General features: G+C 55.0%; 1 protein-coding gene across 1 annotated transcript; it reads left to right on the plus strand.

Moving 5' to 3' along the window:
- The first annotated feature begins 4,456 nt into the window (after positions 1-4,456).
- EXOC3L1 (exocyst complex component 3 like 1) lies at positions 4,457-24,088 on the plus strand. The gene is made up of 13 exons (XM_067550183.1): positions 4,457-4,522; positions 6,746-6,906; positions 8,119-8,338; positions 9,329-10,004; positions 10,183-10,300; positions 12,909-13,034; positions 14,296-14,396; positions 15,078-15,188; positions 15,521-15,662; positions 18,910-19,032; positions 20,466-20,621; positions 21,590-21,714; positions 22,810-24,088. Exons 1-13 carry the CDS (start codon positions 4,477-4,479, stop codon positions 22,994-22,996), a joined length of 2,292 nt encoding a protein of 763 aa, XP_067406284.1. The 5' UTR covers positions 4,457-4,476; the 3' UTR covers positions 22,997-24,088.
- The last annotated feature ends 1,413 nt before the right edge of the window (positions 24,089-25,501 follow it).

The following is a 25,501-nucleotide window of genomic DNA, read 5'->3' on the forward strand; positions in this document are numbered from 1 at the left end:
TACAGACTGGGGACCGATGAGCTAGGCAGCAGTTCTGCAGAAAAGGACCTGGGGGTAACAGTGGATAAGAAGCTGGATATGAGTCAGCAGTGTACCCTAGTTGCCAAGAAGGCTAATAGCATATTGGGCTGCATTAGTAGGAGCATTGCCAGCAGATCACGGGAAGTGATCATTCCCCTCTATTCGGCATTGGTGAGGCCGCATTTGGAGTATTGTGTCCAGTTTTGGGCCCCCACTACAACAAGGATGTGTACAAGTTGGAGAGAGTCCAGCAGAGGGCAACAAAAATGATTAGGGGGCTGGAGCACATGACTTATGAGGAGAGGCTGAAGGAACTAGGCTTGTTCAGTCTACAGAAGAGAAGAATGAGGGGGATTTGATAGCAGCCTTTAACTACCTGAAAGGGGGTTCCAGGGAGGATGGAGCTAGGCTGTTCTCAGTGGTGGCAGATGACAGAACAAGGAGCAATGGTCTCAAGTTGCGGGGGGGAGGTCTAGGTTGGACATTAGGAAAACGTTTTTCATTAGGAGGGCAGTGAAGCACTGGAATGGGTTACGTAGGGAGGTGGTGGAATCTCCATCTTTAGAGGTTTTTAAGCTGCGGTTTGACAAAACCCCCCGCTGGGATTATTTAGCTGAGGTTAGTCCTGCTCTGAGCAGGGTGTTGGACTAGATGACCTCCTGAGGTCCCTTCCAACTCTATGATTCTATGATCCAGGGTGTGCCTCAGATACTCAGCATTTGGTTGTAAAGATACACCCTCAGCCAGCTTCCCTCAGACTCTCTGCTGTTCTAGACAACTAAGCACAGCTGGCCACATGAGAGGTGTTTTGCCACAGAATCATTGTGATCAAGCTGGTGTCAAGCAAACAATCTTCACAGCTGAGTCCCTGTAAAGCCTAGTCTGTCACAGATTGAACAGGAGCATGGAGGCAGTAGTGGCACCTGTACACCTCTTCAGTGGGTATTTATAACCAAGTCTGCTCAGAGTCTAGATGTGGCTCCAGTCACTGGCAAGCATTTGACAAACCAAGCTTATTGAAATCAGTGCATGCTACCAGGATCACACATCTTCCCCATGGATCCAGGGTAGCTTTTGTCACAGCTGTACTGTTTTTTGTGACCTCACAGTCACAGTGTATTCAGATTGACACTTTTGGGTTGGGATTGGGACTAGTGGTTTCCACCTTGGATATTCCATGTCTGGTCTCATGTCAGCGAGCACAGCTGGCATCTGGCACAGTTTTGGAAATACAAGCTGAGCTCCAGGGTGTGATTTAGTCTGATAAAAGCTTCCTTTATGAAGCAAACTCTTCCACTGACTACAGTTCTATGGCTAGCTAGACTCTTCATTTTGTATTGTTTTTTCCTGGGGCAAATCTGGTTTGTCCACATGAAAAATACTGGATCCATAATGTAGATCTCCTTGGATGAAATTGCTCAGTGAAGTTGGCTGATTCCCTTTGGCCAAAGTTCCTAAAGAGCACAAAATGAAAAATACAGAAAGTCCTGAATTAAATTTTCTTTCACAAACTTTAATACAAATCATTTCCCCTTTCATACATAATATTTAAGTAATACACTCACATAAATACAAAGGAGAAATCAAATTTTAAATATCTTAAGTTGTGATTAAAAGAGCAGTATAATACAAAACCTATTGTAGTACCTACTAAAAGGATTAGAAACTGACGGGACTCCAAATTGATTTGTTAAGTGAATCATCACCAAATGTGTGCATTTTTTGAACCTCAAGGATCAGTTCTGAGTCCAACACCATTTGGTATTTTTATGAACTATTTAGAAGAAAATACACAGTCATCACTGATAACATTTGTAAATTACACAAAGGTTACTGGGATGGTAAATAAATGATGAGGACAGGTTAGTAAAGCCATGTATACACTAAAACCTTTTGCCAGAATAAAATTGTTGGCTAGCATGAGAATTTTTTAATGACATTTCTGTACCTGGTATACTAGCCTAAAAGTGGTTTTCTCTTAGTTTATTTCACTCAGGGAACCGGTATAAGCTATATCAGCAAATGCATTCTTCTGCTGGTATAAATTGCATCTGTGCTAAGAGGATTTGCCAGTATGGCTACACCTGCAAACCTTTTCTAGTGCAGACCTGGCCTTATACAGTGTGATCTGGATCACTTAGTAAGCTGGGTGCAATCAACCTATATTCATTTCCATACAATCAAATGCAAAGTCATGCATGTAGGACTAAAGAAAGCCAGGAGGCTGTTTTCTGGAAAGCAGTGGTTCTGAAAAGGATTTTGGGGTCATGGTGGAAACCAACCAAACATGAGCTTCTAGTGTGATACTGTGGCCAAGTGGATTAATGCGATTCCTGGATGTATAAACAGAAATATAAATCAAGAGTATTATATATGTGCATAGCACTGGTGAGACCACTACTGGAATATAGTGTCCAGTTCTGGTGTCCATATTTCAAGAAGGGTTCAGGAAGAGCTGCAAGAATAACTGGAGTACTGGAAACATGCCTTAGAGTGAGAGGCTTAAGGTATATTTATCTTACCAAAAAGAAGATGAAGAGGTGACTTGATCATGGTCTGTCAGTACTTACACAAGGGGATTTCTGAGAGCAGAGGGCTCGTGAATCTAGCAGATAAATGCAGAGCGAGATCCAACATCTGGAAGTTAAACTAGACAAATTCAAACTGGAAATAAGACACACAATACAGAGGGGGATTAAGAATTAGAGCTGGCTGCCAAGGAACCTCTCCATCATCAAAAGCATTTATATCAAAACTCATTGTCTTTCTGAGACAACCACAAATTTGTCAGCTTTATGCAGGAATTAACAAGTTACTTTTTTTGCCTTGTGTGATCCCTGCTGCTCCTAAAATCCAGGAATTTAGGAACTGGGCCCGGGTTTATATTCTTTCAAATAATATTTCAGTTTAAGGTCTGATTGACAAGTTTCTGGGTCAGATGTACAATTAGGCAATTATCCTAACATGTAATGTTTGTTCTCTGTATTGTGTTTGGGTAATGCTATGTACTTAGTGGTATAGCTCAAAATACAATGTCTGAAGTATAAAGGTATCTTTACAGTTCATGAAACAGGTGTAAGCCAGATATTTCTGGTTTGAATTGTATACATTTGCAGTAGGCAGTTTGCATTTTTACTTTCAGCTTCTGTGATTATTTTATGTGGTAATATCCAGATTTTCACAAGGTTTCCTAATGTAGCAGTTACTTTGGTGTGATTCTCCAAAATTGCTTGGAACTCCATATCCAGTTAGCAGGGTACCGGGAACAGGTTAATGAGGTCATGCTGACTCACAGAGGCAGGTGAATCATTGCCCTATCCAGATCTAAGAGAGATGGGAGTGGCTCAGTGGGGAGAGAGCATCTAGGGTGTGGGCTGAGCAGCATTGATTGAGAGAGGAATCCTAGGAGCATCGCAGCCTGAGGAGAAGGTTGTATTATTGTTCATTTCTGTGAAAAATTTCTTCTCAAGCTAGTGAAAAGACCCTGACCTTGGATTCCCTGTATTTTTAGAGTCTTTGTTATTCTGGGGTGGATGCCAAGAACTTGAACTCTATGCTAGGCAGGTTTTTGTGTTGAACTGTAATATACACACAAGCAGCCAGTGGTGCAGACACATTCCCGTAGAGTACGAACACAGGCATGCTCCAAGACACACAGCACATGTAGTATGAACAGAGGCAGCCACACACAGAAATATGCACATATGATGTACACTCAGGCAGGCATGTAAACAAGCATATGGCAACAGCACATTGCAGGCATAAGGGAACCAGACCGACATCCCCCTCAGAGTCTCACACAGGCAGGAACACAGATCCAGGCACTGAAATATACATGTGCACATGGTACATGCAGGGAAACATACATATGCAAAGGCAGCCACAACACCATGTACACACACAGCCATGCAGAAACAGCCAAGCACACATGGGATGCACACACAGCCATGCACACCTGGTATGCACACACACAGCCATGCACTCATGGAATGCACATATAGACATGAACATGCAGCCAGGCACACATTGCCAGGCAAATACATGTATGCACATTATGCACACACAAACGTGTACACAGACATGCACATATGGTATACACACCCATATGTGGGATGGTAGGCACACAGGCATGCACAAATAGCTATGCACATATAGTATGCCAACACACGCACACAGCCTGCACACACAGTACGCACACAGGCAATCAGGTGCACAGGGAGACACTGTGCATTGAACGATTTACATTTACAAAGAGTGAAAAATGTCAAGGGCATTAGCTGCCTTCCCCTTCCCTGCTTCCCCCCCCCCCCCCCCCGACATCCTGAGTGTGTCTGCAGTAACACAATGAGCCCCTGAGGAGCTGAGTGCAATCACTGAAGGAAACTGCTGCCTCTGCTTCCTCTCGTCAGCCCAGCCCTGTCCTCTGAACCTTGCACACACACGGCAGCTGAAGCCATGGGCCTGTCTGCAGAGCAGGAGGAGGATTCCAGCAGCCCCAAAGGTAATGAGAACTGCAGCTTGAGAGAGGGCAGTGGGGTGCGATGCTCAGACCATGGGACTTCCTGCACTGAGCCGGGGTTACTGGCCAGGGGCTAGCTCCAAGTCTGGCGGGGGAGGGAGTTTTAACTCTTCTCTCTCTGGCTAGGGTCTTTTCACAGCCAGGGTGGGGTTGGCTCTCCTGCCCCTGGGCAGTGAGGATAAGGATAAGCTAGTACCCTGCCCCTCGGGGAGGGTTTACATCACCCCTGCCTATGCCCCGACGTCTGGGTACATTTAGGATCCCTGCCTCTGCCCTAGCCTTGGGAAGAGAGTGATGGAATCGGAGGCTTTGGATGGCAAAGTCCTGCAGGGTCTGCTCAGTGCAGCCTGGTTCCTCCAGCACAGTGTACAGGCATCAGGCCAGTGTTATTTAAATGTCCCAGGACAGGCTTCCCTGCTCAGTGATTCCATAGCCCGGCCGAGCCCTTTGCCTGTTAGCCAGCCTGCATGCTCCCTTGCCCCTAGTCACAGCCCCGTTACCCTCTGAATAACCCCTCTATCTGCGCAGAGCTCCCACCAGGCAGCAAGCTTCAGCCACTTCTGCTTCTTGTTAGCCAGCTGGTCCCCTAGCTATGGAGCACTTTCACTTTCCTCACAAATCCCTCTCTTCAGCGCCCGGCCCTTGGGCTGCCCTTCTCTGGGCCTCACGGTGCCCGCAACCCTGCCCTGGTGATGGATAGGCCTCGGGATTAGATCCAGAGGAGAGCCCCCAGGAGCAGTTATTGGCCTGCTCTTCAGAAACTGCCCTGGGAGAGATGGGCAGAGGGGATAGCTAAAGAGCCAGCATTCCCCCTCAGTCAGCCCCAGAGAGATGTGGCAGCGAGGGCCTGTTTTTGATGGAGGGAAATTCCTAGGGTATCATGTCCTTTCTACCGTCAGTGCTTTGGGTCAAGGACTGAGTCTGTCATGTTCTCCGTGCAGTGCCTGGCACCTTGGGGCCCTGTGGCTAGGCGTGGCCACCGTGTAAACAACCCCTGCTGATCCCACAGCCCACAGAGGGGGAGCTGCTGGCGAATGTGGGCACATGGAAGTGAGGGGAGAGGGAGCACCAAATTTGGGGAAGAACCACAGCCAGCGTTTAGCACTCCCAGGGCATCCTCCTCCAGGACTGGCCAGTATCCGGCCCAGGAGAGCAGCAGTGCTGAGAGTGGGCGGGTGCCAGGCAGCGTCCCCCGCTGGGTCTGCAGTGTGTGCTGCTTTGCAGACTGGGGTGGTAGGACCTGGGGCAGGCTGTTGTGGTTCACAGACCTAGCTTGAGACAGGCATGCAGAGCAGAAGCAGAGCCAGAGCCATTAGGAGACTGAAGACACACCCGGGACCATGCAGCCTCCAACATCCATCTACGCAGGAAACCCTATTCCAGCCCCACTGTACCTGGATTCAGGGCACTCCCTGTTCCCAGCCTCAGCTGAGCTCCCCCTCCCCTGGCACAGGTGCTCAGGGGAGGGGCTGTAACCCAGCTGCTTGGGGGATGCCCAGGAGAGGGGCAGGCTCCATGCCCAGTGGGTAGGACTGGACTGACCCCAGGCTGGGGAGTTCTCTGCTGCGATCCCGGCTTGGTCACTCCCGTGGCTCCTGTCAGACACGTTCTGCTAGAGGAAAAGGCCTTGCCAGCCGCGGCTGTATCGCTCCTGCTGAGTCACTGCCCTGCTTACAGGCCCCTATCAGCAGCTCCCAGGTAGGCTGGGGCACCTCCAAACTGTGCAGCCATCACACTTGGCGCACACACTTGGGGGCACCCATGCAGGTACATCCTCACGGGGCCAGGTGGAGTGGGGCCGTGCCCACAGGCAAGCTGTCAGAGTGAGGGACACTTGACAGCGCTGTCTGGATGTCCCCATGTGTGTGTGTCCATCCCTAGGTCCTCTCTGTGTGTCCCCCTGTCCCCTATTGTGTGCCTGTCCATCTGTGTGTATGTCTGTCTCCATCCCCTACTGGGTATCTGTCTGTCCTTTTGTTCACTTTTCTAGGATATCTGTGATATCTGAGCACTTGTGTGTCTCCACATCCTCCTGTGTGTCTGTCTGTCTGTCCCCGTCCCCATGTGTGTGTGCATGCATATGTAGGTTCACACCCTGCTTCCTGCCTCCGTCCTGGGGAAGCAGCTGGAGTGGAAATGCTCTTCCTGTCTGCAAAGGAGATGCGGCCTTCAGTTTGCTTTCTTAACAGATAACTTAACCCCTAGATGAGGAATGGCCAGAAGCAGAGAAAGCTGAGAAGTTAGCAAGAGGAGCAGCCTTGAAATGGGCCTCAGGGGTGTTTTACCACCCGGACAAGTTGGAGGGACTTGGCCACTATCAGAACCGGGAGGCCCAACGGAACCGTTCTATCCAGTCCCGGCTAAAGGTGGGTGCTCACGGCACAGACGCCTTGGCACAGAGCGGTTAGGCCTCTCCTGCTCCTATGGCCTGGGATTCCTTGCCCAAGGGAACATTACTCCAGGGTCCAGGGTGCCATTTTCTAACACTAACCCCAGCCTCAGTTGGCGCGACACAGGGTAGGCTGGAAACATTAAAGCGACGCGGGGCTTAGGGAGCACAAAAACATACCAAATCTTTTCAAAACATGAAAACACAGCAGGACCCGGCTCAGCGTGGCAGGGGTTAGGGTAGCAAATGGAGACCCCGGTTCTGTGCCAAGCCAGCTGGGGGTCACAGCTGGGGTCACTGAGCACCTGGGGTCTGCGGATGCCGAGGTGAGCGAGCGTCTCCGGGGGGACGTAGCTGCTGTTCTTCGCTCTTCTCGGAGACTATCTCCTGGTTGGACTAGGGGAGGGCTTGACTCTGGGCAGCCAGCTGGGACCAATCAGATTTGGGGGAAATCCCTGGGGTCTGTGGTGCCCTGGGCCCGAGGGGGGAGGCGATGGGGAGAGCAGTTGCTGGCTGTTGTCACGAGGTGCTGTGTGACATGAGTATGCGGGGCTGACCTGTCTGGTGGTGGTGAAGGAAGCAAGTGGGCTGCATTCACTGTGGGAGCTGAGCGCTGTGGGGGAGAGAAAAGCTTGGTGTGTGGGTGGGTGCTCACGGAGGGCATGGAGCTGCGCCTCATTCCCGCCCCATTTCCATCTGTGCCCCATTGCCACATGGCCGGCAAGGAGAATCTGCTCTCTGGTCAAACCAAACCAACACAGTGCCCACACCCTTCTCCCTCCACCAGCTGGCAACAGGTCCCTGGGTCAGAGGGTAATTATGGTTTAGGTGGGGCTGGAGGGGCTGTGTATAGGATGGGATTAGGAGGAGCATGGCAGGGCTGGAGGGGGTGTAGGGTGGGGCTAGGGGGAACGTGGGAGATCTGGAGTTGCTGTGTAGGGTGGGACTAGGGGAGCGTGGCAGGGCTGGAGGGGTGTGTAGGGTGGAGCTTGGGGAGTGGAGGGTCTGGAGGCGCTGTAGGGTGGGGCTAGGGAGCATGGGGAGGTTGGAGGGTGGGACTAGGGGAGCATGGTGGGGCTGGAGGGGTGTGTAGGGTGAGGTTAGAGGGAGCATGGGAGTGCTGGGGTAGGTTCTCCCCACTCCACTAGGACTAGGCATTGCTCACCGTCCCTTCCCCCTATCTTTTCAGTCGACCTTGCAGTCCCACCTGGAGGGGGTGAGCTCGGGGCTGAAGCAGCTGCACTCGGCGGCTGGCATCATGCAGAGTGTGCGCCAGGACCTGGGCACCGTGCGATGGCACCTGCTGGGCAGTGCAGCCTGTTTTCAGAGGCTGGATCCGCTGCGGGCCGTGGCAATGGAGCATGCACAGCTGACGGCTGTCGTGCAGGCACTGCCCCAGCTCTCCTCAGGTGAGAGGCACCGAGCCAGACCTCAGAGTGCCCTGGTGTCTGGCACGGCCCCTGCGCGGGGCACTGGGCCAGGCCTGCCCGGCGGGCTCTGAGCCCCGTGGCTGGGTGAAGGAGCCAGGCCCCGGAGATGCTCTCAGGTGAGGGGTTGGAGGGAAGGCCCAGCCCTGCTCCGAACTGCAAGAGCACCCGGCGTGGGCGGATGCTGCTCACACAGCTGGACACGTGTCCCACTATGGGCGTCACCAGCCCCGAGGCTTCCCGGGCTCGCAGAGTCAGCCCCACAATGGTGGCTGACCATGAACAAAGTCCCCAGCTCAGGGGCTGCCAATCCTGTCCCGTGCCCACCCCACCCTGGGCAACGGGGTGAGGTGCTGCCCGGCCCTGGGCTGGGCACAGGCAGGCTGCTAACGCTGTGTGCCTGTGGGGGGTGTTTCCAGGGGTCTGCTCAGAGGGATTTGGGGCCCTGAGGCAGCGAGGGGAATGGCTACGGCAGCATGGAGGCAGGGCTGGCCCTTGGAAGGCTGGCGTTGTCGGATGGTCAGGGCTCAGAGGTACCCAGGCCTGGTTTCGGGGGTGGAGAGTGCTCACAGCACCCGTGGGACTGCGGGTTCCCGCACCTCGGCGAGGCAGGGGCAGGTCGCTCTGTGGGGGCCGTCCGGAGCTTGACGGGGAGCTGGGCACCAGTTGAATGGGGCAGGGGGTTCTCTCTCGAGCTCTGCACAGAGATCAAGATCTCTGCTCCCAGTGGGATGCTCACCCTCTGGCTAGCAGGGAGCAGCGAATGCTGATCACTCGGGTTCCCAGAGCTGCTCCCACATGCAGCGCACGTGTCCCATCTGCCCCGGCTCTTGGTCCCTCTCCTCCTCACCTGCGCCTGTGGGAGTGTGGGAGCCTGTGTTCCCAATGGTGGGTCCTGCTGCCATCCATGCAGGGCAGCCAGGCTACAGCTCCCATGGGGTTCACCCTGTTGGATCTCTCCTCTCTGTGCAGTACATGAGCTTCTTGGCCAGTCCCTCCGTCTCCTCCATGGCCAGCACCTCCTGGAGGCCCACGCCGGGCTCATGGCGCTAGAGCACCTGCGAGACGACATCCACTCCCAGCTGCGCTGCAGCAGCCTCCTGGATGACCAGGACCTGAGGGTGGCGGAGTCCTACTTCGGTGGAGTGCAGGAGCTGAGCAAGGAACTGGCGCAGCAGCTGTGGCGCATCATAGGCAGCAGTTGGAAGCTGGTGCGTGAGGACCCGGCTCTCTTTGTCTCTGCTGTGCGGATCATTGAGAGAGAAGAAAGCATCGATGACGCCCTGCTGCTGGGTCCTCGCGCCCACCGCTTCCTCCCCCCAGGGCGCCCCAAAGCCTGGAGGCAGCGCTTCTACCAGGTCATGCAGGAAACCATCGCTGCTGCCCACTTCCAGGCGGCTCACTTAGATGCTAAGGGCCCAGGGCTGGGCCGGCACCTGGCCACACTGCAGAGCGACATCCTGGCAGAGCTGTGTGTGGTAAAAGACCTGATGGTGCAGTGCTGCCCACCTCACTATGACATCCTGAGTGTCTGCACCCTCATGTACCATCGGGGCCTTGCCAACCACCTGCAGGACATCCTCAGCAGGGACCTGGACAAGCAAGAGCTCTTCATGCTCCTCAGCTGGGTCCTGCATGTGTACCACAGGTCAGTGCCGGGCAGTGGGGGTGTGTAGTCCTGGAGAGCTCAATGTGCAGGTGAAAGCCCTGAGCGGGCGCTGGAGAGAGGGAGGTGTGTGTGTTCATACAGATCCCCAATTTGGAAGTCATCCATCCTCATGGAGCACACAATGTTATTCACGGGCTCCCCTTGTTCCTCCCCCCAGCCCAGAAATGATGGGTCACCCAGACCTTCTCCCTGAGGTGGATGTGTCAACTCTGGGCCCCCTGGTGTCCCCAGAGGTGGTGGATCAGATGGAGAGGAAATTCGTGGAGAAAGTCAAGGTGAGTGAGTTGGGAAGGAGGTGCTGGCCAGCCGCCCACCTGGGGCTGGAGTAACCCATTTGGGAGAAAGGGTGGTGAGGTCCCAGCCCAGGTGAGAGAGTCGAGCCCTGACACCGTGTCTCACACACGCACACACATTCACACTCTGCTGCATGCCAGGGTCCCTCCAGTGGCGGGGCCAGGAAGAGCCCACTCTGCTGCCCCAGGTTCTGCTGGATCAAGTGGGCCAGAGGTGTTGCTATAGCCCAGTCACTGCCCAGTATTGAACAGCATTACGCAAGGCTCGCGGTTTGGTGTACAGGGACCTCAGCCTGCTTAGTCCTATGGCAAACACCCCATTATAAATCTTTGTAACCCTTGATGACAGATACAGAAAAGAAGGAAAACCAAAGCATTTGAAATGTAAGGTATTGAGTAAGGCTTTCCTGGTAACAACAACCCCCTTCCCTTTCCCTGTAGCGGGAGAGAGTCTTTAGAAGGAAAAGCCCCTTGCTTGACAGCCCCTTAGCTGGTGTTAAAGCTGGGAAAACTGTCCTTTTGGGGCAAAGAGAATGGGCTGGAGCTGTCATTGCTGCTGCTGCTGGTTCCCAGAACCTGTTTCGCAGAAGACAAGGCAAGGCACATATCCACAAAAGGGGAGAGGAAAGAACAGCAAAGAGAGAAAATGCAGCCTGTATCTGGTGTCAGCTCTCACTGGCAACCTCAGTGCTGGAGAAACACAGGCCCAACCCATGCTCTGATCAGCTACTCCGAGACCTGGCGAACTTGGACTAGCAGTGGTGCAAAATATGCAGGTTTGGCTGGCTAAGCCAGACTCTTACTGGACAGAAGGAAAGAGGAGAAATAAGGCAGAGAAGGAAAAGGACATCTTGGGGAGGGGGATGTGACAATGTCTCACCTCCCAGGAGGTGTTCAAGATTCAGCCGGAGCTGGTGGAGATGGCAGTGTCATCTGGGTCCCTCCCACTGGTCCGGTCTGGTCAGGACATCATGATGGGTCCCGGGGTCCCAGGAGACAGGCTGGAGATGGCAGCCGTGATGACGCTTGCTCAGTCACAGTAGCCAATGTTCTCCTTTCCCCTCTTTCTGAGGACCCCATGGGGAGCAGTGGCAGGAATAAATGCCCCTCATTAGGCTTAGTTTCTGACCTGCCATCTTGGGTCCATTGATCTCCAGGCCCATACATCTCTGTTTAACAGGCTTGAGCTCAACACTGTCAGCCTCTGTTTCCCTTTTGCCCCTTTCCCAATCACCGCGTGCGGTTATTGGTTCTTGTGACACTTCATGGCCATTCTCCCAGATGAGCGCCCCCCTCCCCCCACCCCCGTAGAAATGTGGAGGCCCAGTTACCCCAACAGCTCTTGCTGCTGAGCAACTTTCCTAAATCCGCCCCAGTGTTTTCCTCCTTAGCCTCCATTGGGACCTCTTCCTCAGCTCCCTTCCTATGGGCACAGCCCCTCCGTCAGTGCAGCTGTGTCCTGCACACCCTGCCAGCCCCATGGCCTCTGCCTATGGGGCTCAGCCTCACTCCTCAGGCTGGAGCGCACTGAGGGGGAACAGAGACACAAACACCAACACCCCCTGAGCCGCGCCAGCTAACAAGCGTGCCCCTGACCTTGCCCACCCCCTCAGCACCATGTCAGCAGGATACCTTCCTTTCCAGCACGTGGCAGTGCGGCCAGCGTGGTGCCGCCTGGAGGCCAGACAGTGCTTCTTGCTGGCCTGAGCCATCATCTCATCTCTCCTGCTGCGCCTCTGGCTTCCCCCGTGTGGGCCCAGGCCCCTGCCTGCCTGCTGTGGGGAATATCCTGGTGTTCCACTAGCAGGTGCTGGGGCACACGGGGCACGTCTGTGAGCTCCGCTGGGTGTCGAGCTGGGAGTCAGTGGCCTTTTACTTCGAATCCAGACGGGCACCCCACGGACGCGTCCCTCCCCTCTCGTGCTGGCATGTAGACAGCGCTGGCTGTGAGGCGAACCCCTGTGTCAGCTGTCAGCTATCATCTCTTAGCTCGGGCTGCTCCACGCTTCACCTAGGGACGGCCCGGCCACATTGGCTAGGTTTGCCATGGCTGGGCTGCCCTCCTGGCAGGCGGCTGACCTGCGCTGGCATTCCAGGCTCACTGAACCCTGTGCACCGCTCCCTAGAAGCGGACAGGAAGTCCTGTAGCTTTGGGTGAATGGTCCCAGGCACTGGGCCTCGGCAGAGGCAGTGAGCGAGCGTAGCTGGACGTGGATCCTGGCTGTAGATTTTCCTCTGTCTCTGCAAACAAAGGCTGATAGGAAAGGTCTGGTTTAAAAACAGATCATTTTGCAGGGAGAGGGGGATGGGCCATATCTCAGGATGGGGGCCCCTAGACCAAATCATCCCAAACGTTCACCCTGCCCCTACCCCAGCCCCTGAGGGGGCAGCCCGGTCGGCAGACCCATCTCGCTGTGTGTGTGCGTTTTTAGCGCAGTGTAACAGTTCGGCTTTCAACCCAAGCCCCGTTGCAGGCTCTATGGTGGGGCGGCCAGGGGCTCCTTCCTTGGCACCGGCTGATGAGAGCTGCTACGGCAGAGCAGGGGCCCGCCGTGGGCCCGGCTCACCTCTTTGTCCTCCCGTCTCACAGGCCAGCGTGGCCGAGTGGATGCGTCGGACGCTGGAGGTGGAGTTCAAGGAGTGGTTCCGAGAGGAGGAACCAGAAACGGATCATCTGGGCTTCTTCCAGTCTGCCCTGCCAGTCATCGTCATGCAGGTGGGTAGGGCAGCAGGGCAGGGAGCGCCCTGTGAGGGGTCGGAGAGGCCATGGCATTACAGCTGTGGAAGGAGACCTGCCTGTGGTGCTGCAGGCCCTGGTTGCGGCTGCACCCAGCTGTGGCTCGTTACACGAGGCACATTGGGCTTTCTGCCTGCAGAGCTAGTCTGTGCTTCGAGCCAGTATTGCTGGGGTTGCCTGCAACCTGCTGGAGCACCTGCTTCCGTGCCCAGGCTCGTTTCACTGGCCCATGCTCTGGGCTGGCCTCCCCTGAAGGACCAGCCTTTTCCCCTCTCGGGAGGTGACTGCAAGGAAGGGTCAGTCCTGTTTCTCCATGCAGGGGTGGGCTGGGAGCTCTCCACCTGCGGTAACTGGGGTTTGCTGGGCTAGTGAGGTTGCGCTCTCGGCTTCTCAGATCCCTGGCTGCTTTTGGAGGATCCAAGCTGCACAAATCTACCCTGCCCTGGAAGGGTCATGTGAGCCAGGGGGCAGCGCCAGGGTGGCTGGGCTGCCACGGGAAGGTGACCAGAGCTCATCACTCTGCCCTGGCAGCCTCTCCAAGCGCGAAGCCCCTGTGCTGCCCCATGGCCTGCATGGGGGCAGAGAGGTGCAGGGCAGTGAGTGAAAGGCACTGCCATGCCAGCGTGCTTGGCCCTGCATGGACACCCTGGGGTCCTGCCCCGAGACACTTCCATCTAGCTCAGGTCATGCTCCTGGGTCGCAGGGGGGCAGCCCCGCCACCAGGGAGTGGAAGGTGGAGAGCAAATCCAGGAGAGACAGAGAGAAGCGAGAGCCAGGCTCCAAAGTGGGGTGAGACGGCGAGTGAGCCCACCCAAGCACCGGTGGGAGCTGTGGAATCCTGAGCCACGTTCTCCCCACCCCCTGCGGGTACACGTGCTACTTAGCCTCATCCCCTGAATATACCACGATGGCCCCGTCTCCCCAGAGCCCCACTGACACCATGGGGGCCGTGGAGCGAGGGAGCCTTTGCGTTGCTCCCACCAGCCATCCCCATGCACTGTCCCTGCTGGCAAATCTTCTCTGCCAGGCAGCCGAGTGGGGTCCTGCCCGCCGCAGCGCCTCCCACAGCCTCCCTCTGCCCTGCCTGGCAGTGGAGTAGCCCAGGGGGCAAGGCCAGCCAGCCTAGCTCCCGTGCCAAGGTGTCCAGCCTCATGCAGCTAGCGGCTCCGGAGCCCCAGATGGGGATGTGAGGGAGCTTCCACACAGGGCAGTGACCCCACGTCCTGCTCTCCCTGCCCAGATGCTGGATGAGAACATCCGGGTGGCCTCCCTGATCACGGGCTCTCTGCAGCAGAAGGTTTATGCCATGGCCATGGATGAGCTGGAGGCCTTTCTGGTCAGGTCAGTGGTGTCCTTGGTGTGCCGGGCCTGTCCCCGTGCCTCCCCCCTGATTCCTAAGGCCTGCGTTCCAGGACAGGGTGGCAAAGGTGGCGGAATCACCGGACCTTGCTCCATGGCCCCTACTAGCCCTCCCCCAGCTGCTCTTAGTGTCCTTCCCTGCCCCCCAGCTGTCTGTCCTCATCCTGCAGGCGCTGGGGGGCACAGCGGGGACAGCCAGTCTGCTGCCTGGGAGGGGGTCAGGTGAGCCCTATATGTGCCCCATGGCCTGCCTTGCCCCCTGCATGCTGAGGCTGGGAATGAGGAAATGGGTGGAGCGTGTCCCTTGTGGTATCTGGATACAGGCCTCCCCCCAGCTCCGTGGGCTGCGTCCTGCAGGGAGGCAGAGTCATGCGGGGAATGCTCAGCAGCACTTGCTCCAGCTGATGCAGGAGAGGGGCCCTGCGCTCCAGCCTGCCCCACACCTGCCCCCCAGCACTGGGACACTCCATGCCAGGACCTCCCAGACAGCGGCACCATGGAGGCTGGAATGCACCGGCTGAGCCTGTGCCAGACTCAGAGGCCATTTCACAGCCTCACCTGTGAAGTGAAGCCCAGGCTCCTGCAGAGAGAAGCCCCAGAGCCCCTCATCTTGAGGGCCAGTCCCCTCTGCCGGCCCTCATGGTCCCATGTGCTGCATCCTAGGCTGCGAGAGGCCCTGGGGCAGTGTGGGAAGGAGCACGAGAAGGACCGAGCCACGCCCAAGCATTACGTCGCCTACCTGCTGGCCGTGCTCAACAACAACATGGCACTGAGGTAACCCAGCCTCATTGCCCAGCTGTAGGAGACTGGCAGCTTTTCCCAGAGCCCACAGCCCCCTATGACCCAAATCCCCCCCTACCGCATCCCCAGAGCACACGCCTCCCCTCGCCCGACACAGACCCCCTCATTGCTACCCCAGAGCCCCACCCCCAAAGGACCCAAGGTCCATTGTTTCCACAGAGCTCCTGCGCTCCTATATTGGCTGTGGGTCCTGTCACCCCTTCCCCAGAAGCCTTGATTCCCTCCCCTCCTTCCTCCCTTCCCCAGAGCCCATGCTCCTCTTCACCCCAACTGTCCATCCTTCAGCTCCTTCTTTCTCTTTCCAGCTCTTCCATCTCCACTTTGCACCCCGGCAGCGCATCTCTCGCTGAGCCCCCCGAAATCCCCCCCACCCTGAAGACTGCGCTGGACAGGACCCAGAAGAAAGCCTGCCGGCTGCTGCTGGAGGAGTTGCTGGCGGATTTGCAGGTACACACGTCCCTTCCACTGGAAACACACCTGCTAGATGATGATTCCCTGTTTACAGTCTCATTTTGAGTTAGCCAGTTTTTAATCCATGTAATGTGGGCCAGGTACATTGTATAGCATTCTATTTTTTTTTACCAAGTCAAACACCTTACAAAAGTCAAAATCTATTACTTCAGCACTATTACCTTTGTCAACCAAACACATAATTTTCTCAACAAAATAAATCAAGTTAGCTTTGACAGGATCTATTTTCCAGAAACCCGTGTTGATTGGTATTAATTCCATTACCCTCCTTTAATTCTTTATTAATTAAGTCCCGGATCAGCTGCTCCATTACCTTGCCTAGGATTGATGTCAGACTGACAGGCCTTTTGCTTTTAAACAACTGGCATATCAGCTTTCTTCCAGTCTTCTGGAATTTCCCCACCGCTCCTAACTTATTAAAAATCAACATTAATGTGGTGACCTGGCTAGGCTAGACTGCGCTAACTGTGAGGAGAGGCAGAGGCAAACTGAGACAAAAGAGACAATTTAAAATGTTTAGAACTTTATAAGGGAAATTCCCATAATTGTACCAGGAGCAAAACTAATATAGAACACTGCAAAGACTAATAAACTATCGGCTACCAACTCATTAACCTTTGTGAGCTTGTGCACCTGTGCACCAAATGCATTGTTGTCAACAAGAACAACAGCGATTTCTTGCCAACAGGCTATGCCACTCCAAGGAAGAATCAGCTTTTTCTTTCTGTGGCTGTAAGTCCAGTATCACTCTTGCTGTCCTGGTCTTTGCTTCACTTCGGCTTGACATGCTTCGTAGAGTCCATGTTCCTGTGGCTGTCCCTCTTTCCACTGAGTTTATCCACAAGTGGGTTTTCTTTACCTAGTGGGCCCTCACTTGCCCATTAGGCACCTTTGAACTGTATTCCTTCAACAGATGTTCATTCTCTCTGTTCTTGTATGTTAGGTCCCTTGTGGGTGGGCTTCTCGTTTACTGCTTCCAGGATCTGTTCACATCTAGCACAGCTTTTTGATCAATCTCCTTTTTCACCAGTTCCATTTCCTTTCAGTTTTTAACTTGAGACTCTCTCCCCAGTGTGTCTGTAGATTTTATTTCCCTCTCCTTCCCTTCTCTAATAGTGCCTGCTTACATACCTAGGTCTATTTTTTTTCTGCTTCTTTTGATCTGAAACCTTTCCTAGTTTCCTTCTTTCCTTCTTCTCACTTCCCAGTCCCATGCTTTTATTCTCCGGTTCTTCTTTTATTTTATCACCTCACCCCCTACCCAGGCTCCGGTTGACCCGCTAGCTCAGCATCTCGATTCTTCTCCTTCTCTAACAGATTTTCCCAACTGACCCTTCCCCTCCTTGGTTGTTTCTTTCCCCAGGACAGCATTCTGTCCTGCTGCATCACAACTGCAGCCAGGGTGAGGGTTACTACACTAACAAGCCAGCAAGCTTCTCAGCCAGCTCTTTTACAATTCTTGGATGCAAGTTCTCTGGACCTGCTGATTTCAAAATATCTGTCTTTAGTAGCTGCTGTTTAACATCCTCCTGAGATACTAGAGGAATGGAAAGTGTGCTGTGATCACCATATGATGAGACTACATCTTCTGTGTTTTCCCCAAATACAGAATAGAAATATTTATTGAATACTTCTGCCTTTTCTGTATTGTTATAGGTAGTTCTACCATTTCCACCTAGTAATGGACCGATACCATTGTCAGGATTCTTTTTGTTCCTAAGGGGAATTTGTGTGTAGAAAGAAGAGAGGGGGTTGGGCTCAAACTGAATCAGAGCCCAAGGTGAGTGTGCAGTGTAGACATGCACTACAAAAACCTGGCCTTCAGTGCGTAGTGACTCAGTGCTGCCATCTATGGGAAGATGTGCTCTTCAAGCCAATAAATCCAGGCTGCTCCCTGTTCCCATCCTTATGGCATCATTTGAAAGTGCCAACACAAAACAGCACAATGCTACGTGTCCCCCTTTCAGAAAAAAGGTGGGAACGTTGTTCTCTTGGGGCTTGTCTTCACTTACCTCCGAGATTCGGCAGCAGTCGATCAAAGTTATGCAAGCTATGCAAAAAACTTGCATAACCCGTTGACTTCTCTGCTTCTGTTCTGTGCACTGCTGGAGGAGGTGGTCGTAATATGTCGATTTCTGGATCAACTGAGCGGGTCTTCACTGACCGCTCAGTCGATCCAGAGAAGTCGATCTGACGGCGGTGAATTTGCCACTGTCAGTGAAGACATAGCCTCAGTCTCTCAGTTAATCTTACCGCCAGCCATAGATCGTTGGTCTCCTTGCTAAGCACTGGCTGCAGGGGCTCAGTATGAATCGGAGCAACAGTGAGATTGCCACTGTAGAGCCAAAGCAGATTACTGTCTCAGGAGAGGGCCCTACAGACAGAGCTGTAGGGTTAGAAGGGGCCGCCAGGGTCCCGTCTAGTCTAATCCCCTGCCAACATGCAAGATTTGTTGGGTCTAAACCATCCAAGACAGATGGCTACCCAGCCTCCTTTTGAAAACCTTCAGCGAAGCAGCTTCCACAACATCCCTAGGCATCCTGTTTCTTCCTGAGCAGGGCAGGTTCTTCCTCCTCTCTCCTTGTGGGTGTGTTAGTGGGAATATCTGAGGCTGAGCTGTGGGCTGTGCAGAAGCACCGTTCCTCCCACTGCCCAGAAATTCTGGCAACGAAATCCTGGTCGGGCTGCAGGGCTGCTGGCTTTACAAAAACAAACCTGGGTTTCCAAGCTGGGTTCATTTAATCCAGACCCCCCAACACATGGAGAGGTTCTGAGGGAGTGGGTTGGTGCTGACTCACTGCTCCAAGGTGCTGCGTGTCCCGGGGGTCCTGCCCAGACACCAAAAGGTGGGTGCGTCCCTGGGGAGCCTGTGGCTAGCAGCCACACTGCTATAAAATGCCATTGCAGCACCAGTCAGGCACAGAGGAGTGGTGTTGATCCTGAGGCACTAGAACAATTAGCGCAGCTGTGCCACCCACCCCCAGAGCCCTGACTGAGTGGAAAACATGAAAGCGTGACCAAGGGAACTGGCAGAAAGAGATCTGCAAGAAACCAGTGTTTCCCTGCCCGGAAAAGGTGATGTTTCAGTGAGAGCCCAGGCTGGCACCCCCAGCGCCAGGCCTCACTGTGCAAGGAAGCTGCCCATCTCCTTGAGGAGGGCAGAGGGGAACAAGCAGTTCTGACGGGCTCGCAGCCGCCGCCTGACTCTGCGTGTGTGTTTCAGCCCCTGTACGTGCAGCTGCTGTCCCGCAAGTGGCTGTCCGGGTCCCAGCTGGTGAACAGCATGTGTGTGGTGATCGCCCAGTACATGAGAGACTTCTCGCATGCCAGGAAACCCATCTTCACGGTACGGCTGCTCGGGGCCTTTCCTTGCAGAGCGCATCGCCATTTGCTGGGCCATGGCTCTCCGTCTCTAGGGATTCAAGGGCACCCATTAGTGACAGGAGTTGGTGTGGCTGGCTCCCCTTGGAGGGGGGCACATGCCATGCCTTGTGAGGGGCGTGATGATGAGCACGTCCCCGGTGCACTGGGGCACTCCAGGAGGCCTAGTTCCTCCCACTGGGAGGACTGCGCACGCTGCACTGGCCCTGTGCCCATCGGTGAGGTGGGAATAGGAGCGGTGTCCCAGAACGGTCACAGGGTGTCGGGAAGGAGCAGGATCAGAGGGACCCTGGGGGGGCTGGCCTACTGGCGGGGGGCTAGAGTGGTTAGATCATAGGTTTTCGAACTGTGGGGCAGTCCCCTCTGAGGGGGCTTGACGAGATTATTGGGAGGTGCAAGGACATGCCATAAAGTGGAACATTCCCCTATCCTGGCTACTGTTGGAGGAGCAGGCAATGGTGGAAGCAGCATCTCTCCTTAGGCAGGAGCAGCAGGGGCACATGGGGAGGCCCCGGAGGGATGGACTGGAGAGCAAGCCTGCCCTGCCCTCCATGGGGCCCAGACACTGATGTGGGAAGTGGAGTCAGCTGGCATGGCCCAGCCATGTGTTCCTACCGCACCTTCACCAGGGCAGTCGCTAAACTCCCTGGAAGTGAGCCCTCTCAAACTGGCACTGTGGAATAACCTGCCCCGGGAGAGCTTTCCTGGCAGTGCCCAGGTGCAGTGCAGGAAGGCCCCCCCCTTGAATGCAGGCGCGGATACTCTCCGTAACCATGGACACCCTGCCCCTTCGGGAGTCCTGCTCGTAGACAGCCTGTTCTGGCTGAGGGGGTGTCGCACCTGCCTGGGGAGACAGCGGGTAGGGGGTGAAGACTTGGTTATTGGACTAGCTTCTGTTGGGCAGAGACAAGCTTTCAGCTACCCAGAGCTCTTTGGCAGCAATTCAGCTTTGGGAGACGATTCGTTTCCGTGCCAGGAAATGCCTGTGTTCAGCCACCTTCTTCGTGCCCGACTCGCACCCCCACGCGCCCTGCACATTCCTGGTGGGCTTACCCTGCCGATCTGTGCATCCCCCTCGCTAACTGCCATAGACATGCAGCCCTTTCACTTCCCCTGGAGCTGGGCCCTGGTCACTGTTCCTCGGCACGCCCTCCAGTCTGTCTGTCTGTCTGTCTGTCTGCGGAGATGCCCGGAATGGAACATTCTGCTGCCGGTGCAGGCGCTGCAGAACTGTTTCAGGGAGCGTAGCAGGAGGCTCCCTGCCCTGTGCTGCCACATTGCCCTGCAGACTCCTGCAAGAATCCCTGTCCCTGGTCACCCCATACAGAAGGGCCCCCCAGCGTAGCGAATGGCTTTGTGTCTCACTGTCTCCTGCTTTCCCCTCTGGCCGGTGTCTAGTCCCTGCTGTCCGAGACTGAGCACCTGGTCATGAATCACTACGTGCGGGCGCTCATGGAGAAGAAGATGGTGTGCCGGAGTGCCGAGGAAAGGAGCCAGTTCTCCGCTCAGCTGCTCCAGGACGCCTCCCAGCTGAGGGAGCTTTTCCACAACCTGGTGAGAAAAGTGGTCACCCCCTGGCTCCCAAAGAAATGAGGTCAGGCCGGCGGGTCGGTCCCATGGGTGGGAGGCACAGCTGCCATGGAATGATGAAAACAGTTCAGTCAAGCAGGGGGAGAGGGAGCGGGAATTATCCAAAGTGGCAATTCACAGTCGTTCATGATGACCGTGGATAATCACTAGGCCAGGGAAAGAGTGTGGGAGTGACTGTAGCCAGGTGGGAGACTGAAGTCCCTGCTCCGCCAGCTATTGAAATATTGATACAAAGTAACACAGCTTCAGCGGGAGAGATTGAGCTAGCGCACACCAGAATATCCCATAGCCCAGTGGATGGCGCACTCCTGCAAGCTGGCAGACCCAAGTTCAACCCCCTTCTGGGGGAATTGAAACTGGGTCTCCCATGTCCTATGGGAGCATGCTACACACTGGGCTTCAGCTGATATGGAGGGCGCTGGCCGCCTCCTTCTCCCACTGTTTTGTGACACGTCCTTCTTTCGAAACGCCTGAAATCGAAACAGGTTTTTCTCGTCAGGTTGAAAGGTTTCTTTTCGACATGCCTGGAACCTTTTGATTGGTTCAGTTCAGTCAAAACTCTTCTGTGCCCACGACATGGAGTCACGAATCACTTTGGTTAACCCAAAACTACAGCGTTTGGCCATGAAATGTTGTGCCCAGCTCACGCTGGGAGGACTTGGCTCACTCTGGCCCTGTACATCCAATGCTAGGCCGAGCCAAGCGCTGGCCGCAGGACTTCAGATCTCCCCTCCTGTATGCCTGGAGGGTCGCTCTGTGTGGGTTCTCTATGGCCTGAGCACCGTGGACATCACGCCTGGTGGCTGAGTGGGGCTAGGGAGTTGTCTTCAGCCAGTGCTGCAGGCTAGCGTGCCGGCACCATGCTGCTCTGCGGCTTGCCGGGGCACTGCCTGCTCCTGACATGCCCTGTGCTGGCTGGTTCCTTCCTGCAGGGCCTGGACAAGAAGGAACAGACCCTCGAGGTGATATTTGCCCTGCAGGAGCTCATCCGCCTCAAGGACCCAGCCTTGCTCAGCCTGGAGGTCCTGGGATTTGTGACGAAATACCCCGACATCAGGTAGCAAACCCAGTGCGGCGAGGGCTACAGCCCTACGGGAAAGGCAGGCCTACCTTGCTAGCGGGAGCTGCCGTCACGCCGGCTGTCTCCAGTGTAAGCCTGACTCCCCCACCCCATGGAGTGGCATGTGTCCAGCTGTCCCTCTCCTGAGGCATTTGTGATCCTGTTCACCAGCGATAGCCAAGGGGTGAGCAGGCTGGCACTGACTCAGCCCAGGCTCACCAGCGGGCATCACAGAGGAGAGAGTCACCTGGGAGGAACTGCACAGACTGGCCGAGCGCTGCCCCGGGGTGCCAGCAAGCTTGTTTCCCCTCCACTGAGCCCAGCCCAGAACCAGGTGTCTCCTGTTTGATGGTTTTCACAAGTTTTTTGTTTTATTTCAAGATGTTGAACTTTTGGGCTCCCTGCCCCCTTCATTCATTTTGGCCTCTGATTGAAAGAAAGAAATGACTGATGGCCGGGGGGTACCCCACCCTCTCTTTTCTTTTGTTACCTTCTAATTTTTCCAGTGTTGAGGGCAATTTGAAAAATCCCAGCAGGGTGGGGGGAAGAGAGAGAAGAAAGAAAAAGATCCCCTGCAGTTCCCTGCCCATCTTTCATTCTCTCATGTTCAGTGGCAAAAGGACAGAAAGGCGAACAACGAAACAACCAGAATTGGAAATGCAAAATCATCCAAAGCTAGAAAATTTGGAGGAAAGAAAAAAGGGTTATTTTGGCTTTTGAAAAAAATTCCATTATTTATCCAAAAACATTGGCCAGCTCTGCTTGAGCGTCAGGTTGTGGCTTTGCTGGCCGGGCGCTTCATCTCAACCTGCCAGGATACAAAAGCCACAGAACGAGGGATGTAGCCACATGACACCTGCAGGGAATGGATGATGCTGTGGCGTTCTCCTCTCAGTGCAGTATTTTTCACTCCCGCCTTTGCATCATGCTGTCAGTCACTTCGGGGGGCTCAGCTGTGTGTGAGGTGCAGGCCCCTCTGGCATGAGGTGAGGGATATCCCTCATGGGAACAGCCTGGGCGAGCCCCCTAGGGTCGAGGCGATACCAGGTAAGGGGTTCGTTGTTTCAGTTTCTGGTTTCCTGCTTCCCACAGTGATGAGCACGTCTCCACCCTGCTGGATCTCCGGGGCGATGTCTCCAAGGAGGTCCGGAACATGGTGCTGGAAATGATGGTGCAGAATCCGCAGTCCCTGCCCGAAAACTACCAACCTATCTTCAGCAACATCCTGGTCCCGGCGCCTGAGCTGCCTTTCTGCCTTCGCAAGGGCAAGTGCGCCTGACACACGGACACCACAGCCTGGCTGTCCCTTGCCAGCGGCATCTATGAATGACAGACCGACCGAGGAGGCTCCAAGAGGCTAGGGCTGAGCAGAAACGTTGGGTCTCTGCCGTGTGGGAGGCACAGTCTGATCTCCAGAGATGGGACAGGGGAAGCCTGGACATCAGTCCTGCTGTGCAGGGAGGGGAGACTTCCGCACTGATTCCCTGGCAGCTGACACCTTGGCATCTGCTTTGCTGATCCCAGGGAGCCCTCAGCCCCTGATTCCCCAGCCAAGTAACCCTGGCTTGGGTGAAACCAATTGTAGTTCTGGCTCTGAGCTGCCAAACCACCAGATTCAGCACTGCCCCTTTTGGTCTCTGGGCCTCTGCTCCGGGCTGCTTTCCAGCAATGCGCTAGCAGGGTTCCCCCAGACCCGTATCCTGCCCAAGCCCAAGAACCAGCCAGCATAGGGCAGAGGAATAGCAAGGGCAGCTGTATCCAGCAGTATAGGAACATCCCGGGGCAACGGCAATGGCAGGGAGCCTGGGGCGAGTGTGGCTTGGTTCCTTTCTTTAGGCTGGTTTCCCTAAATCCTGGAAATCCTGGCAAGCCCCCAGGGTGACAGTGATTGACTGCAGTGGGAGCTGGCCCACACCCTTAGATCCCCTTCACTGCGTGTAATGGGGGCCCTGTCACACGCCCTCCTCTGAGCTGGGCCCATCTGTCACGCTGACCTGCACTGGCTCCAACCTGTTAGGAACCAGGGCACAAACCCCACATTGGCTGCGAGTTCTGGACTTAGATTTCACCAGCCAAGTATCAAGTGTAAACCCTCCAGGCAGTGTAAAAGCCTTAATGTGGAGTCACAGACCGTCCCCGTGGGCACGCCGCTCTGTCTTGCCAGCCAGGTGAGCCTGCCCTTGTGATAAACGGTCCCTTTCACACCAAAAATCACAGCAATATTCAGCTCACTCCCAGTCCCAAAGGACCAGTCACTTACCCCAGGTCAGTTGTACTGGAGATCTCACACCAAAGACAACACTTAGCCGATCCTGCAACAAGCCATCTGAAGATGCATTAACTAGGAAAAGGAAATAAGAGTTATTTACAAGATTAAAACAGGTAACATACACGAGTTACAGTCTTAATTATCAAAGAGTAACAGAAGCTTCTACAATAAGCAAGTTCTATGTGTCTCTTCGGGCTAACCGAGGCTAAACACAGGGGACCTCTTGCTTATGCCTAGAAACCCTGCCCCCCCCCCCCCTCCCCCCGAATCCAAGCAGCATGGAGATACAGTTTCTCCTTCTCAGGGATTTTTAGTTCCTTTCCCCCTTCTCTGAGCTGTCAGGTCAGTTTCTGGGAAGAATTCACTTGCACAGCTCCTCTTTGTGGAAGAAGAACAATCAGCAAAGTATTTTGGCCTCTGATGCTTCACGACGGTTGGTCCGGTGTCACTGGGCAGGCGTTCATGCCTTTTGTTGGAGGCCAGCATTTCACACTAAGTCAGGTCTCTCACCTGGCCGGTGACTGCCGTAGCTGGGGGGGGTCACCGTGCAAATGCCCAGCTATTAGCGGACAGTGTGGGCTACAGCTGTTACGTGAGATTAACGCCAGCAGCAAGTCAACGAAGCCTAAACACGAAGCTCATTTTTATCATGCTAATGCTATTGTACCAACACCCAGGTGAGCCAGCGTAAAGCCAGCCTTAGTTGTCACTAGCCAAGTGAGGCCTGGGGACTTTGGCATGAGCTGGCAAATGCTTTGCTGGCGTCACCCTCCCGCCCAGCTGCGCATGCAAACCAAGCAGAGCTGGCACGGCCTTGAGGGCTCACAGCCCACTGGGAATGAAGCAGCTCCGACACCTGCTGGCCAGCGTGAGACCCGCACAGATGCATTGGGCATGAGCCAAGGAAAACAAGCCCAGTGCCAAGGCTGCTGTGACTGACCGACCTGTCTGCTGCCAGGGACACTCTGAACCACGCTCCACCCCCCAGGGTCAAACGTACGTGCCCGGGGGGGGGGAGGAGGGAGGGGGTGTCTTCGTGAGCAGAGCCACCCCCTGGGCTGAACTGTCCTTGTGCAGGAGCTCAGTGATAGTGTCAGGGAGATGCACAGTGGCCTGCTAGAGCCAGGCCCAGGCAGCTCTGCCAGTCCTGAGCCCTGCCCCGACATGCACACAGATCTACAACTGTCCCCCGGGCCCAGCCCCCAACTGGTCTAGTTCTGGGCATGTCTCTGCCAAGGCCGCTCAGACCCGCCTGCCTGCCCCGTGCTAGCCTGGCCCTGGGCCCACCTGACTAGATTCTGCCAGTCAGACCATGTGCCAACTGGAGACAAGCTAGGCTGAGACTCCACCAACTCGTTTCACATGTGCCCCAAGCCCCACGTGACACCAGGTTGCAGCGGGGGGTGGGGGGTGGGGGGGGGGTGGGAAGGGGCAGTCTGCAGCCAGCTGTGTGTAACTGGTACACGGGGAGCCAGCACTCATTCCTCCAGCGAGCTGACACCTGCTCCTGGCAGC

The sequence above is a fragment of the Emydura macquarii genome, unplaced genomic scaffold (assembly GCF_026122565.2).
Source record: "Emydura macquarii macquarii isolate MOO-44397 ecotype Brisbane River unplaced genomic scaffold, CSIRO-AGI_Emac_v2 contig_295, whole genome shotgun sequence".
Classification (NCBI taxonomy): Eukaryota; Metazoa; Chordata; order Testudines; family Chelidae; genus Emydura; species Emydura macquarii.

What these genes read in the sequence shown, in the direction of transcription:
- EXOC3L1 (XM_067550183.1), top strand. Translation starts at nt 4,477, where the DNA reads ATGGGCCTGTCTGCAGAGCAGGAGGAGGATTCCAGCAGCCCCAAAG. An exon ending in TGCCAGTCATCGTCATGCAG is followed by an intron (nt 13,035 to 14,295) that starts GTGGGTAGGGCA and finishes CTCCCTGCCCAG; the next exon opens with ATGCTGGATGAGAACATCCG. An exon ending in CTGGAGGCCTTTCTGGTCAG is followed by an intron (nt 14,397 to 15,077) that starts GTCAGTGGTGTC and finishes GCTGCATCCTAG; the next exon opens with GCTGCGAGAGGCCCTGGGGC.